Source organism: Taeniopygia guttata, chromosome 1 (assembly GCF_048771995.1).
Source record: "Taeniopygia guttata chromosome 1, bTaeGut7.mat, whole genome shotgun sequence".
Lineage (NCBI taxonomy): Eukaryota > Metazoa > Chordata > Aves > Passeriformes > Estrildidae > Taeniopygia > Taeniopygia guttata.
In genome coordinates this window covers 62,269,584-62,283,710 of record NC_133024.1, presented here as the reverse complement: position 1 = coordinate 62,283,710, position 14,127 = coordinate 62,269,584, and the positions used below count along the sequence as shown (strand labels likewise).

Here is a 14,127-nt window from a genome sequence, read left to right as displayed (position 1 = left end):
CTTTTGGACAGCCCACACAGCAGTTTTTCACAATGCTCCAAAAGACACCAGTCAGGAGACAGCTTCCATGGCTGCCCTCCAGCCTACTACATGTCCATGACTCTGCCACGTGCCAAAACGTCGTGCCAGTCGTTTGGACAGCCAGTATGGGGCATCTTTCAATGTAGTTGTATCATTTTCATTGTCATTACAATGGTCTCCTATTGAAAGAAGTCTGGCTGTGGTACCAACAGCCTGCCAGTGGAGTCTTTGTAAGAATTCACACTTTAAAAGATTAAAAGTCATTGATTTTCACTGAAGAGCAAGAATAATTACTTGAGGGTGCTATTCAGATAGTTATTTATTTAAAGTGTTTTTAAGCCAACTTGGGTTGTGCTGCTGGGTTGTCAGCCACTGGTAACACAGAGCTAAGTAGAACAAAAACATCAGTAAAACTGATAAGAAATGAGAATACAATTTAGTTGGATATTAGGGCTTTTTATAGCACTTCAGTAATTTTCCAGAACATACTGGATCACTTAAAAATAGTCTTGCCTGAAACAGACAAGTATATAAGTGAAATAGTTATCTAAAATTGATGCACACAGTAATATTCAAAGATACGTATATGCTGAACTGTTTGGAAGCAATTTTCTGTATTATGGGCTGCCCTGTAACTGGACATAAGGTGAAAGTTGATGCACCTAAAGTTTGCAGCAGAGATTTACCTCATTAACTGCACCTCATAATGACTTGCTGTGCCACACTCTATATAATAGCTTTTATATCTGAGTTAATCAGTTGTGAATATCTACAGGACTGGCTATCATTCAGCTCACATCTTGGCTACAGTGAATTTAATACTTACCTTCACTGTGTTACCCACTCAGTGCAGTATTTCTAACTGGGCTGGTTAGCTGTCTTAGTAAAAGAAAAATGGTACTAAAAACCATTGACAAGATCTTTATTTCTACTAGAACCAAGTTCATCTAAAATATAGTGATTCTAGGTTCTCTACATCTTCTAGGGTTCCCTTGCTCTGCAGCACAGATTGAGGACACACAGAGGAATGAGTAGCATACCAGTCATTGCTTACAATAATTTTTCTCACTTATACAAGGACAGCAAACTGCATACGTTTTTGTCCGTTTCTCTCTTTCGTAAGACATCTTCATCTGTCTGATGCAAGAACTACCTGCTACAGCTCATTCCATAAGTGAGAATTAACCACTTCTTTTCCCATACTTTCCACACTGTACTTATTTCTGCAGTGCACAGCTTAATCCTTCAGCATAGTTTGACAATGTACTGCAGCTGTCAAAACAACACTGGCTTTTAAACTAGGAATTAAATCTTCTAAAACATATGAATTGCTCAGGAATTAAGAGTGCCATTCTCAGAAATTCTAATTCACTCTGCAATAAGAAAGTAATTTGCAAACCTACTTCCTACTTAGTACATTCTTGGAAAGGATAAGACACTACACATATGATGCCCGTCAGCTTGTACAAGTTGCTGACTTGAACTTGGGATGTCTAACTTCCCTCCTTGGCAGCTGATGGTGAGAAGGAGGTGCTTTTTCATTCTACAGATCTCAGCTGCAGACGGGTAAGAGCTGCTTTCAATATGTATGGATTTGTGCATGGACTACTCAAACAAGACTGATTGCCTCTGACTACCGGCCTAATTTTATGTGACTAAGATTGAGTGGGTATGAACATCATCCTTTGGCTTCTTATACAATCAGAGGAAAGAACACCCCTGCTGTACTCAAAAGTTTTCTGGGTGGCAACTTAGATCCATCAGATGGGGGCTCACTCAGCCATAGGTGGTTTGCTATAATGTAGATAGGACCCAACTACCCAGGTTCCTTTCCTAGAAATGGAGAGAAACAGGTAGTTCTGTGCATATTTCCATCCATCCTACTATGGATACCTAAACCAGGCCTATCTTTCATGATGTTCACTAAATATTATGAAATATAAGACAAGACAGCAGAGTTCCAGCCACTACTTCTAGCACAGCCAGTCCCTTGATGCTCATGGAAATTTGTTCATTTATCTTGTTTATTTCTCTGAGCAAATTTACATCAGGAAAAGGTCCTGACACTCATATAAAGGGACAGTTTACCCAAGTTGCATTTTCCACCTAACTACTGCACAAGATCTAGACTAAATTCTGTGCCTATCAGTGGTGGCTTCCATAGCATTTCATTTCCACAGATCACCTGGAAACACCACCATTCAAAACCACCTTGTGAATACACGTCAGTTTTTGCTCTAATACTCACCGTAGTCACAGAGCACTACTAACAAAAGATTTGAAAAATCTTTCAACATATGTTTCATTCTGACCACTGAGATCCTGGGTCCTTTTACTCCTCATGTCCTTTTTCAGCTCCAAAGTGCCAGCACGTTTTCCAAGAACACCTAAAAGTTAAAAAATTACAGCTGTGTCAACTTTCCTTCATAAAATACAAGAAGAAAAGCAAATAATTAAAAAGTAAACAAATATTAATTAACTTTTCTCTCATTTACTTAACAACTATTAACACTGTATCAACACATCTGAATAAGGATAGGTACAACTCACTGTACAATAGTTTTCCATCCTGAAATGCAGCTCCTGAGCCAGAACAACAAAGACAGATAACAATAATTCTATCTTGGCACTGCAGGAACTGCTGCTATGGATATCTTATTATGACCAAGGCTCACAATAGCAAAATAATGAGTATTTTATACAAAATATAACTCTGAGCTCAGCACATAGCAATATTGGAGATTGATTGCTGGTACACAATTCATATAGCTCAGCAGAAAACTACTTTTTTGGTCATCAAACTCCTCTGTTATTCAGGTCTAGTAATACACTTAGTGATCTTACTAGATTTACAAGAGATCTACAGCTGCCTTTTATGTCATTCTGACTAATCAGATGGAGAAGGTGCTAACTTCCACTTTTTCATCTGTAATTTTTTGTTTACATTCATGACAGCCTTTGCTACGACAATAGAAATAGACTTCTTTTGGCAAGTTTCCCAGTTTTATGTCCATGTAGTTTAAACTAGTCTTTATGAGTCTCATAACAATTAGATAAAATAGGTTGGAAGCACAATGATAGCAGCAAAACCAAGTAGTTTCCTTCAGAAATTTAAGTAGGAGGGATTCTATAAAGAGAAATTATACTCAGAGGCCATTTCAAAATATGAGAACTGCTCTTCTGCATTTCACAGGAGCACCTGTAGGTCAGTGTCACTGTACTCACCATCACATAAACATGCAAGAAAGGTCTTGATCCATTAAGTTTACAACCGAATTTTATGAGAGAAATCTGGCACTGGAGCAGGCAGAAGTTAGGAATGAGCAAAACTGCAGAGGATAATGGTAAAACATAGGAACCAAGTATGGCAAAGATCATGTATGTCTTTAGGAATCACAAGTAAGATATTTCAGCAATTACACTGCTCGCCTTGTTGAACTAAGACGCAGCAGATGTGTTACTTGAAAGCTTTTTGAACTGCTCTCCGTGCCAAGTGGCTGGAGAGAATAATTTCTAAGAAGAGACTAGCGGCACAGCCTTGCTCAGTAAAAGCCCATTACAATAATAGCTGCACATATCTGAAAGGAATAATCATCATCTGGCCCAGGAACTTGACAGGGCTCCAGAAAGCATTAGATAGGGACAGTGATACCGCCACCACCCTCAATTTCTCTTGATACGCTGTAAATTACAGGAAGACAAACCTTGTGCCTCAGGAGAGGGGCGGCTGCTGAGGGAGGGCAGCGGGGAGCCAGCCTGCCTCCCGGGACAGCCGCTCCCCAACTCCTCCCGCTGCCGGCACCACACCAGAACATCATGCCTTGCCCGTATTGTTATTGAACACTAATCAGTTAATCGAAACACGGAATCAAAGTAGTCCAAAGAAGAAAAAGCAGGCTTTGTTTAAGAAATATAATTGTGATAGATGTCTTGGCCTCTAGAGTTAACTGCTCAACGAAAACTCGAAGATATGTGGCATTGCTGTAAACTGCCCTGAAATAAAGTAGGGGAAAATTGCTTTGTGGGCCACTACCGTGATTGTGCTGGATGACTTTAACAGGTCCTTTCCACTCCTAGCTTTCCTAGCTGCAGATTCTTCAAATGGCTTTTACAAACACTTTTTTCAGAAAGTCACGCATTGACAGATGAAATTCAAATAATCCTAATCTCAGTCTAATGAGCAACACACTCATTAGAGGAAATGCACAGAGGAAATGAAGCTATGGAAAGGAGAATAAATAATCAGGAAAAAAGAAAAAAGCCTGTGTAGGAGAGCACTCTTGAGGTAGTTACCTTACATCTTAATTTCCACATCAGCCCAACCGAGGAAAAAGCAGCATGGTTTATGAGACAGGGTGCCAGCAGGAGGCACAGGGACCAGACCCGACTTCTGTTCCTATTCCTGCTACTGCCAGACATAATGTCAGCAAACTGCAGCATTAATCTGCTCCCCTCCTTTCCACCCCATCTTTCACGCTCTGTATTTATAGTAAAGACTTTTCAGGACAGAGACTCTTTCTAATCAAGCCCGGGGATGGAGCCCAGCGCCAGAGCCCTTGGGTGTTTCGGTAACGCCAATCATTTGTCACACCAAAACCTCCTTCCCTCTCACACTTCCTTCTGCATTATCTTGGCTTGCTTGGGAAAAGATTGCGGTGTGCAGTGCGGGTAACACCCAGGCTAGAACTGGAGTATTTGAAACTGTACCAACACTAACTTCCAATTAGTGAGATCAGGTACCTCTGGAAGCCTAGCCCAGGGCTACTTCACCCTCTGCACGCCTCTGCAGCAACTGGATTGCAGCAGGAGCCCTCCCACCTCACACACACAGCTACTTCAGGCTACCAGCTGCAGTACAGCCCTACATTTGAACAAATCTCCAATTAAAGTGCTCCATGAAGCCTCCCTGAGCTTTTGCACCTTTGCTAGCTGAATTACAACAGCAGCTCTAAATGCAATGTTGGCCCATTTCTGGTGTAGTTGTGCCCCCATACTCCTCTCTTTTTGCACAGGTTTGTTCCTTTCCCCTTCTTTGCTTTTCTTCCTTTTGTCTCATCTCAGTTTTGGACAGGCTGTACACTGACTTTTAAGTTCAGTTCAGAATTTTCCCCTCTCCTATCTTCTCTAAGCCAATTTCTTTCTAGATTTCTTCTCATTTTTAGGTCTTCTTCCAAATTCTCCATTTTCTTGCCCCCTGCTCAAATAATTTTTTCCTCTTTTCTCACTCACATAAAATTTTGCTTTTTGAAGCAGACAGTACATTTAAATGGTTTCTACTCTATTCAGATCTTCTACCTGAAGTTCATTAACTTAATGAGATGAAAAATGATGGAATGGCAAAGGCTATCAGACTTCAAATAATTGGCTTTTTTAATTTATTGCTCTCGTGGACAAGCATGAACTGAGGCTCTATTGTGCAAAATGCAGCAGAAGCACAGCAACATAAAAAGATGCTTTCTTCTTCCAAGAGACAGTGTAATGGGCTGATTGGAAGTGGAAGACTTCCTCTCCAAAGGGAATTTGAAATGACAGATGAGGAGGGCATAAGCCATAAAGCGCTTTGGAAGCGAAGACCAAGAGGCTTGTGTGCAACGCAAATGCCACAGGAAAACTTTGAGTCCCTGCTCTGCAGCAGATTTCCTGTGCTATCTTGGTCACATCTCTTACTTTTCCTGTGGCACAGCTCTCCACTAGAGACTGTATCTAGTATGGGGGCTACAAGAATAAATCCTCACCAGCTGTGTGGTTTGCAGGAACACAGTGTCACTAATCATGTAAGAGCCAGATGTGAAATTTGAAATTGTACTTAAAATATTTTTTGCTAATAAGTAACAGAATAGGCTATAATACTGCCTATTAAAATCATATGTATTAATCTATTAAAAAATGTACCTCTTTCCCTACATCGTTAAAACCATAAAATATATTTGGATCATTTTGGTTTCACAAAAAAAAAACCAACTAAAATTAACCAAACAAATTAAAAACTCCAAGCCAACATACTGCAGCAGTATCCAAGGCTGCAGTACAGACATGACATTTCAGACACCAGCCACCTCTTCTGAGAGCTGTCACCTGCTGATTTAGCAGTAACCACCTCCACCAATTGCAATAGCACAGCATTCAGTGCCTACTCCCCCTTCATTAGGGAGATGAGAGGTAAATAAGTCTCTCAAAAAAGGGGTCATCAGGAATCAATCAGACACTCCATGACCAAGCATGGAGTTTAATGAGAACACAAATCCATGGCACTCAAAACCTCTGCGTTCTGGAGCCTCATTCATGCAAAGAAGTGCCACTGATGGATCCCATATTTTGCCTACCACAAGTACCCTCAGTTCTCTTCCTCTCTGCAAATCCCCACCAAGAGCTGAGCCCTCCCCTGCCCTAGCTCCCATCCTCCTTCAGTGACAGGCCTGTTCTTGCTCATCTCTCCTCTGAGCACAGCCCTGCTCTCTCCTTGTCCCACCAACCCCACAGCTGCAGGTGAAGGTGGACACAGCCATGGCACAGAAACCTCCAGACTTAGGGCACATGAGAGAGACACATGGAAGAAGGGCTTGGGGAGGGAGTGGGTGTGGGGGCAAAATGGTGTCAGGCTGGGGAGTGACCCTCTTGGAACCAACCTGCCCCTGCCCCAGGCACTGCCCCAGGCAGCGGCACCTACCCCAGGCACTCCGATGGACTCAGCAACCAGCCACGGTCTGGATTTTTATTGAAATTAGGGAGAAAAAAAAATCCTTTAGAGTTGTTCACTAGTAAACATTTTTCAGTTGTATTTGCAGCCGAAAATCTGCACAGTTCTGCCTATGTACAAGAGGCTGACAGCAAAATAGGCTACAGACAGAAAAGCCTGAAAGTCCCTAAACCCTCCCTTCATTTTACAAGCAGCACTAACAACAAAAAGAAATGTGTATCTGTAACATTTCCTCAAATTGATTTCCTCACATTTTATCTGTATGTTGGAAAAGAGATTAATTATTTTCAACCATCATATGCTTATTGCAATGGGATTAGGCAGCTATTGAAGTGTTACCACCTGCTGGGAATTTCAGAACCTACCATATAATCTCTCCACTTTGACAGTAAAGAGAGAACACCTTAACTATTTATCAAATTTTATCAAAATCTAATCACTGCTGACCAGCCAGAGTGGTCAGGGCCAAAAATATGCCACTTTTGGAAGATATTTAGTTTAGCCAGGAAAGTGTCTATGTGATGTCTGCCACAGCAGGGGGCTGGAGCTGACATCCTCAAAGGCATCTCTCATCTTATTTACACATCCGACAATTTTACACTGTTATCAGATAATGACTTTATTAAAATTATAAAATTATGCATATAAATTCACTAGGCTGAAACTGACAGCACCAAATCCTCTGTGCGCAAGAAAAAAAACAATAATTAGCTGATAAAGCCTATTTTCATTAATATTTGGGGTCAGATCTCACAAAATCCTGGGATTTCTCAGCTCCTTTTGATATTAACATAGCAATTCAAGAGCAGGCTGGCCAGCAACATCTGTCCTTTGAAACCAAAGGGTTTACAACAAACAGAGCATAGGGATGATATTTACTTTGGAAAATGTACAGTGAAAATAAGTTTATTAAGCATAAAGAGATTTGGGAAGGTGTTTGAGCAATTATAAATAAAGAATGCAAAAAATTAAACATATCAGATGAGAGCTTATGGCATAAGGGAAGGAATGCAGTCATCCATTCTTTCCTTCCCCCTTCAGAGTTTCTTTAAAAAAAAATATATAATATATATATATATATACACACACTGTCCACTGTTCCTGGAATTCTCTCTTTGGACGAATTTATAATGAAGATCATCATATGGAGAACATACATGGCACAGCTGATACAATCAGAAGTTTGTTAGAGAAGCAGGGCTGAAATACCGTGAGGTATCAGTATTATCAGTATCGGAAGCTTTCTCCTCCGCTTTACCCTGAGTTTGCCGTGTACTCACGCGGTTTTGACCAGTCTAGCGAACGATGTAAAGCAGAAATCACAAAACACGCTAAACAACACTAAAATTATTCCTACCTAATACGGACTCGAGCGAGGACCCCGGGCAGTCGCTCCCCGCGCCGATGCTCCCGGCACTTCCAAAGCGCTGGAGCACCGGAGCTCCGGGCGGGACAGCCGCAGCCTCCGGGGCAGAGGCGAGACAGAGAATCCCGGGGCGGGGGCAAACGCGGGACCTGCCAGCACACGGGTGTTTTAAAACACCTCCCGGACCGCGCGTCACGGCGATCGCGGCGCGATCCCGTGGCACCGCTCGCTCCGACCGACGGCTCTGCCCGCCCGTGCCCGCCGGCTCCGCGCCGACAGCCGGCCCCGGCCGGCTCCGAGCCCGGGGCAGCCCAGCTCCTCACCGCCCCACCCCTCGGCACCCAGGGACCCGCCTGCGCCCCGGGACCGCCGGGTTCGGCTCCCCCTCCCCGCCCCGCGCTCACCTCCTCGCCGCAGGCGGAGCGGCCGGCGGGTCGGGCTAGAGCGCGGCGCTTCCCGCGGAGGAGGCGCCGCCGGCGCTGCCCGAGGCGGCGGCGGCAGGAGGGTTAAATGGCGGCTGCCAGCCGCTGACAGCGGGCGCGGGGCGGCGGCGGGCGCCGAGCGAGGGCAGCCCGGGCCCCTGGCAGCCAGGCGCTCCTGGCCCGGCCCGGCCCGGCCCAGCCCAGCCCAGCCCGGCCGCGCCGCCCTCCCACGCCCGCCCGCCGGGCCGCGGCGCCCTGCGGGATGGGAGGGCCGTGAGGGGCGCGCCCGACCCGTGGGAGGTGTGCGCCCCCGGGCTGGGCCGGCCGCGGGGAGTGCCCTGGGGCAGCCCCACAGCTCCCGCACGGTGCGTGCGGGTTGTATGGCAGCAGTGCGAGAGCGGCTGAGGTCACTTGGAGAAGCGGAGACTGAGGGGAGAGCTCGTCGCAGTCTGCAGCTTACTCAACGATGGGATGCAGAGGGGCAGACACTGATCGCTTCTCTGTCGTGACCAGTGATAGGACCCGTGGGAATGGCTTGAGGCTGTGTCAGGGGAGGCTTAGGTAGGATGTCAGGAGAAAGTTCTTTGTCCAGAGAGTGGTTGGGCACTGAACATCTCCCCAGGGAAATGGTCACAGCACCAGCCTGACAGTTCAAGAAGCTTTCGGACAATGCTCTCACGCACATGGTATAACCATTGGGTCTGGCCCTGTGCAGGGCCAGGGGTTGGACTCAATTATCCTTGTGGACTTTCCAGCTCAGCATACTCCTTGAAAATCACTCCCCTCCCGCTGGGCGTTGGTAAGGGCAACCTGCCCAGGCACGGGCTGGCAGGTCGGAGCCAGGCTGGGTGATGACTTAGGAAGAGAGCAGTGGGCAGGTGGGAGGCCGCTCACCAGAGTCAGCGAGTCAGCTTGCAGCAGTGGAGACGGAGCATCAAACAGCCAAGAGCAGCACCAGCTGCTTAGTGTGCCCGTCTTTGGCAGCTGAGGGCCACTTATATGTGGATATTTGTCATGTCCAGTGTTTATGGATAATGTTCAGGCACTGTTGTTACACAATGAAACTATCCACGTGCAGAGACTCCTTTAAGAAAAGCACTTTCCATCTGTTTTTATGCAATAGACTACTTTATCTCAAACTGTTGTTAAATTTATTTGCATGACATGAAGTCTACGATTTAAATACAGACCAGTGGATACCTACGTGCCCACAAAGGTAGGAAAGGATTTTATGGAGCATTTACATCAGACAGTCTTACATGTAATGAATTTTCCTGCTTTCCCTTATTCATTTCTGATAAGTGTGGGCATAACATAAAGGCCCAAAGAGAAAGGAATTGTCAGGTTTTGGTGTTCAGAATTAAAAACAGACTAAAAGGTCCCTCCTAGTTAACTTGTATGATCTATATGACTGAGGAAATAAAATTTCCACACCACAAGGGTATCTGTGCCCCAAGTGAGTGTTGAGACCTAACAGCTGCTTAGGGTTTTTGCCCACCGCTGTGGCTGGACTCTGATCAACCTGCTGCTAAACCTCTTTTCCATATGCTAGCTGAGGTCTGCAGTGGTTAATGCTTCACAGTCACACTGCCATCTGGAGTACTGCAAACGCCTTTGGGAGAGCAAGACAAACTCTTGCTGAGGAACTCAGACTGTATTCTGGACAGCAAAAAGGGAACTATTTGTGTGTAATAAAGATTTTCTGGGCTGTTTTAAATAATTTTATTTTTAACAACCCAAATTCTAAATAGTCTCCTTGTTTGTTTTAATAGAAGTATGTACAATTGGGGGTTTCTAACTTGCCTGTTTTTTATTGTAGGTAAGATTTTGTTTGATGTTTTGGAGGATACAATCACGTGTGTATTCAGTCTAATAAACGAAGGATGCTGCATTTTTTCACCAGATACTTGCAGCTTATATGACCTGTTACATGTATTGTGGTGAGATTGGGCAACGCTTCCTTTTAATACTGAGGAACTTCCTGTGTCCATGACTCTGGCAGCAAGAATTCAGCTTCAGGCAGTGCCACTGTAGAGGTGCTAAGTGCAGAGGCGTGCAGTCTTGCCAGGAGCATCTTTCCCACTGATCATGGAAGGTACTAGCTGGCACAAGTGAATGCACTGTGGCACTGGGTCTGGTTTGAATGAAACAGGAAAGATACCATAATGGTAATAAAGAAAACAATACTGTAAGTAGATTCCAGATGATGGAGAAGCTCAGAGAAGAAAAAGAGTGAGGTGAATGAAATGTCTGCTCTGAAATGCCTGCTCAAGTCCATGACTGAAACTCCAGTCTCACTTGCTGCCTGTATTTAACATCTGAAAAATCTTACATTGGTGGATCTATTGCCAGGCTTTTTTCCACTATGAGCACAATCTTTTGAAGATTTAATCACTAGAAAAAAAATCTCTTTCCCCTGTTGTAATGCAGAGGAGAAAGTAAAGAAATCCATGCAGCAGGAAAGAGTCTGGAACACATGGCAAGATGTTTTACTTGTATCACAATATTTTGCACTTATTATAGTGCCTTTGATCCAATGGCCTTGCAGTATTTTATGAGTTACAAGTGATCTTTGATCTTTCATTTCCCTATGCTGATGAAAAGGCTGTGCCTCTTTTTTCTGCCAGAGTAAATGGATTTGCTGACATTATGCTCAAACTGTAAAGTCAGAAACAAAGCCAAGACAGGTGCTCAGGTCACTGCATTCCCCCTCAGTGTCTTCTTCCAGACCTGTATCGCCTTTGTGTCGACACTTCCAAAAGGGGAGAGTCAAAAAAATGGTGATTAGAAATCACAAGTCTCCCCTATGATTGCATGGTGGAAATTGTAAGGACCTCAGATAACAGGAGGATGAGCACAGGATAAATAGACAGGCTAGTTTATTAAACCCTTTGAAGCACAGTGGATTATGTTTGCACATAATACACCTGCTGTGATGCTGAGGACTAAGATCTGTCTTTGTTAACATGCCATCCAAATTTCATCAGGAACATATTTTTCATTAAAATACTTCAATGGTGCTGGTCTCTGAGGCATCTGGCTAGCGGTGGATAAAATCCTTGCCATTAAAGTTGGTCTCCCTGGAGAGCTAGAAACTAATAACAGAAGGGATGGGAGAACAAGGAAGCAGACGAGTACCCATTTAGCCCACAACCAAAACGCTGAGATCTAAATTAAGTTGGACACTGAAGGATACAAAGAGAGAGTAACCTTTAATTGCTGATCTCTAGCACCAGCTGCCAGTGTGATAAGGAGCAGGGAGTGCAGACGGATCCCACCTGCACACAGATCCCACATAGCTGCTGGGCTGAGGTAGCCCGTGTGGCTGAAATGTTGAAGACAGCCATGGCAGGAAGGTCTAACAGGAAAAAGCTTCATGGACTGTAAAAATGGGATTATGTGTTCTCCAGCTGCTGGCAGCTGGGCAGAAATCACTTGCACGTGTGGTGATGGGTGGTGCTAGAGGCTGTGGACAGCTGCCTCTCCTTAGCCAGGCCAGAGCAGCCACCTTGTCTGCAGCCAGGAGCTGAAACCAGTCTGCTTTTATACAAACCGGATTAAGGGTATTTACATGAAGGGCACAATCACCAGATTGGCTGTGTTGGTGGTTTTCAGTGGGCATAAGGTTGTGTGTTGGTTTCTGGCTCTGTCCCCACTGCCAGCACAGTTGGGCTGGGAAGAAAATGTCTTTTTCTTATGTTGGCATAAAAACAAGATCGTGTAGTAGCACATATTGTCCAGAGACCACCAGGTGTGAAAGCAGAATGGCTGACTACTAAGTTCCCTCTCTGTTCCACATAGTGGGGAGAGAAGTGACATTGTATGTGATTTCTATCGGTGCAAAATATGCTAAAAGCCTTCTCTTGCTGATACTAAATTGACCTCAAGTTTCCTAAGGGGAGTAGTAATAATAAGCAGGCAAGCCAGAGAAATCTGTTTGCCCTCACCCACACTGGTAAAGGAGATTTAATTGTGAAGCCTCCAAAGCAGTGCTGGCTGAGATACAAGAGGGTCATCTGTTACAGAGAATCACGGTAAGGGCCAAAACAGTAATTTAAATATTTGGTGGTTTAGGGGGAAAATTCGGAAAGCTGGAAAGAGTGAGAAACTGAAACATGTCCTTTTGGAAATATATCTCTGCATTGTTCAAGAAAATTTCTCAAAAAAAAAAAAAAAAAAAAGGTTACACTGCAGTCTTGGTTGGAGAGCTGACAAGAATATGAATAATTCAATGACCAAAAACATTTAAATTAATAAAAATAAGTAGGAAAAAAGTGCTAAAATTGTCAGAAATACAAAATCAGAAACATAAAGCTGGTAAAAAATGTAAAAGAAAATGAGATCTGCAGTCAGCAATGCTGAATGACAAAGATTTGTCTAATTTTAATATAAATTTGAAACAAAAGAATTGTTACTATTTTACTGCTATGTGAAGAATTTGACTAATCAAGTGGAGTAAAAAAGAAACACTGATGTTCATTAAATATTTCTGTTCTGTTTTGGGGTGAAAAACAGACAATAAAAATTCCAGATTGGTAATAAAATACTTCCTGTACCAATGCAAGCCTGAGAATGTAAAATAAGAGCGTTCCAATTAAAGAATTCAAAATCAGCAGCTCTGGATAAACTTTCATCCAACAGTTTTTAATATTATTTTCCCAATCAGTTGGTCTGGAGATGCTGTGGAGGTTTAAGACACCTGGATGAATTATCATGTGTGGTTTTTCATTGATTTGGTTGGTTTGTAAAGAGAGAACAGCCCTTATTCCAGAAACAGGGATGGAAAAGCTTATAACAAAATGGAAAGTATCATGACCAATACCACTTGACCAACCTGACAGAAGTTGATGAAAAATGTATTTTAGATAAATTTACAAGTTTGGTGAGTAAAGGAAGTAATGTTACTATGTAATAATCCTTAACATTTCCATAGAATATTTGAATTGTAGGACCCGATATTTCCATGAAGGATGCTTGTGTAGAATTAGCACATTATGCCTTAAAAGGGTTAGGTGTTGACTAACTGATTTCAAAATGTCCTTTGAATGTGTAATTTTCACGGAGAACATATTAACCTTAAGATTTAAACACAGATTAGCCTTTAGCAATTAAAAAAAAATTTCAGAGACCTAAAAGAGGATGTAACATCATCACTGCTCAAGTTTTCTGGTAACATGCAGACTGGGAGAATGTTTAGTGATAGTGACTTGTCTTCAGAATTTACCTATCTCTGAGCAAGCTGGGCCTTAGCCAACAATACATGTTTTAATATAGCTCCCATAAAATGATACATCTAGGAACAAGGATTGTAGAACTTTGTAGGATGCACAGCTCCCTCCTGGGAAGCTATTACTTTACAAAGATCTGGAGCTCAGACTGAGTTGTTAGCTAATCTTGAGCTCCTGCTGTCACACCCGTGAATTCGTGCTGCTGCCCACAGGTTTGGAGCAGAGAACGGTGTCACCTTACTTTGACAAGTCTGAGCTATGTGCATGGGGAGTGAACTGAGCACGAGCACAGGTGCAAGCACATGTTTGATAGCATGGCAATGCCCTCTGTGGGCATGACTGGGGATATAAAAACTGGGGCAACAAATTACCTCTGCAATTAACACTTTTACT

At 43.5% G+C, this 14,127-nt stretch overlaps 1 protein-coding gene across 2 annotated transcripts in view; it reads right to left on the bottom strand.

Moving 5' to 3' along the window:
• The window catches only part of THSD1 (thrombospondin type 1 domain containing 1), a 31,150-nt gene extending 22,433 nt beyond the window's left edge, over nt 1-8,717 (bottom strand). The window contains exons 1-3 of one of the 2 annotated variants that reach the window (XM_030273252.4): nt 8,489-8,717; nt 8,076-8,233; nt 2,270-2,408 (exon numbers count right to left, since the gene is read on the bottom strand). In XM_030273252.4, coding sequence (XP_030129112.4) covers nt 2,270-2,327 — 58 coding nt within the window. In that variant the 5' untranslated portion in view covers nt 2,328-2,408; nt 8,076-8,233; nt 8,489-8,717. The remainder of the gene's footprint in view (nt 1-2,269; nt 2,409-8,075; nt 8,234-8,488) is intronic. The other variant, XM_030273259.4, reaches the window with a different exon arrangement.
• Between the last annotated feature and the right edge of the window lie 5,410 nt (nt 8,718-14,127).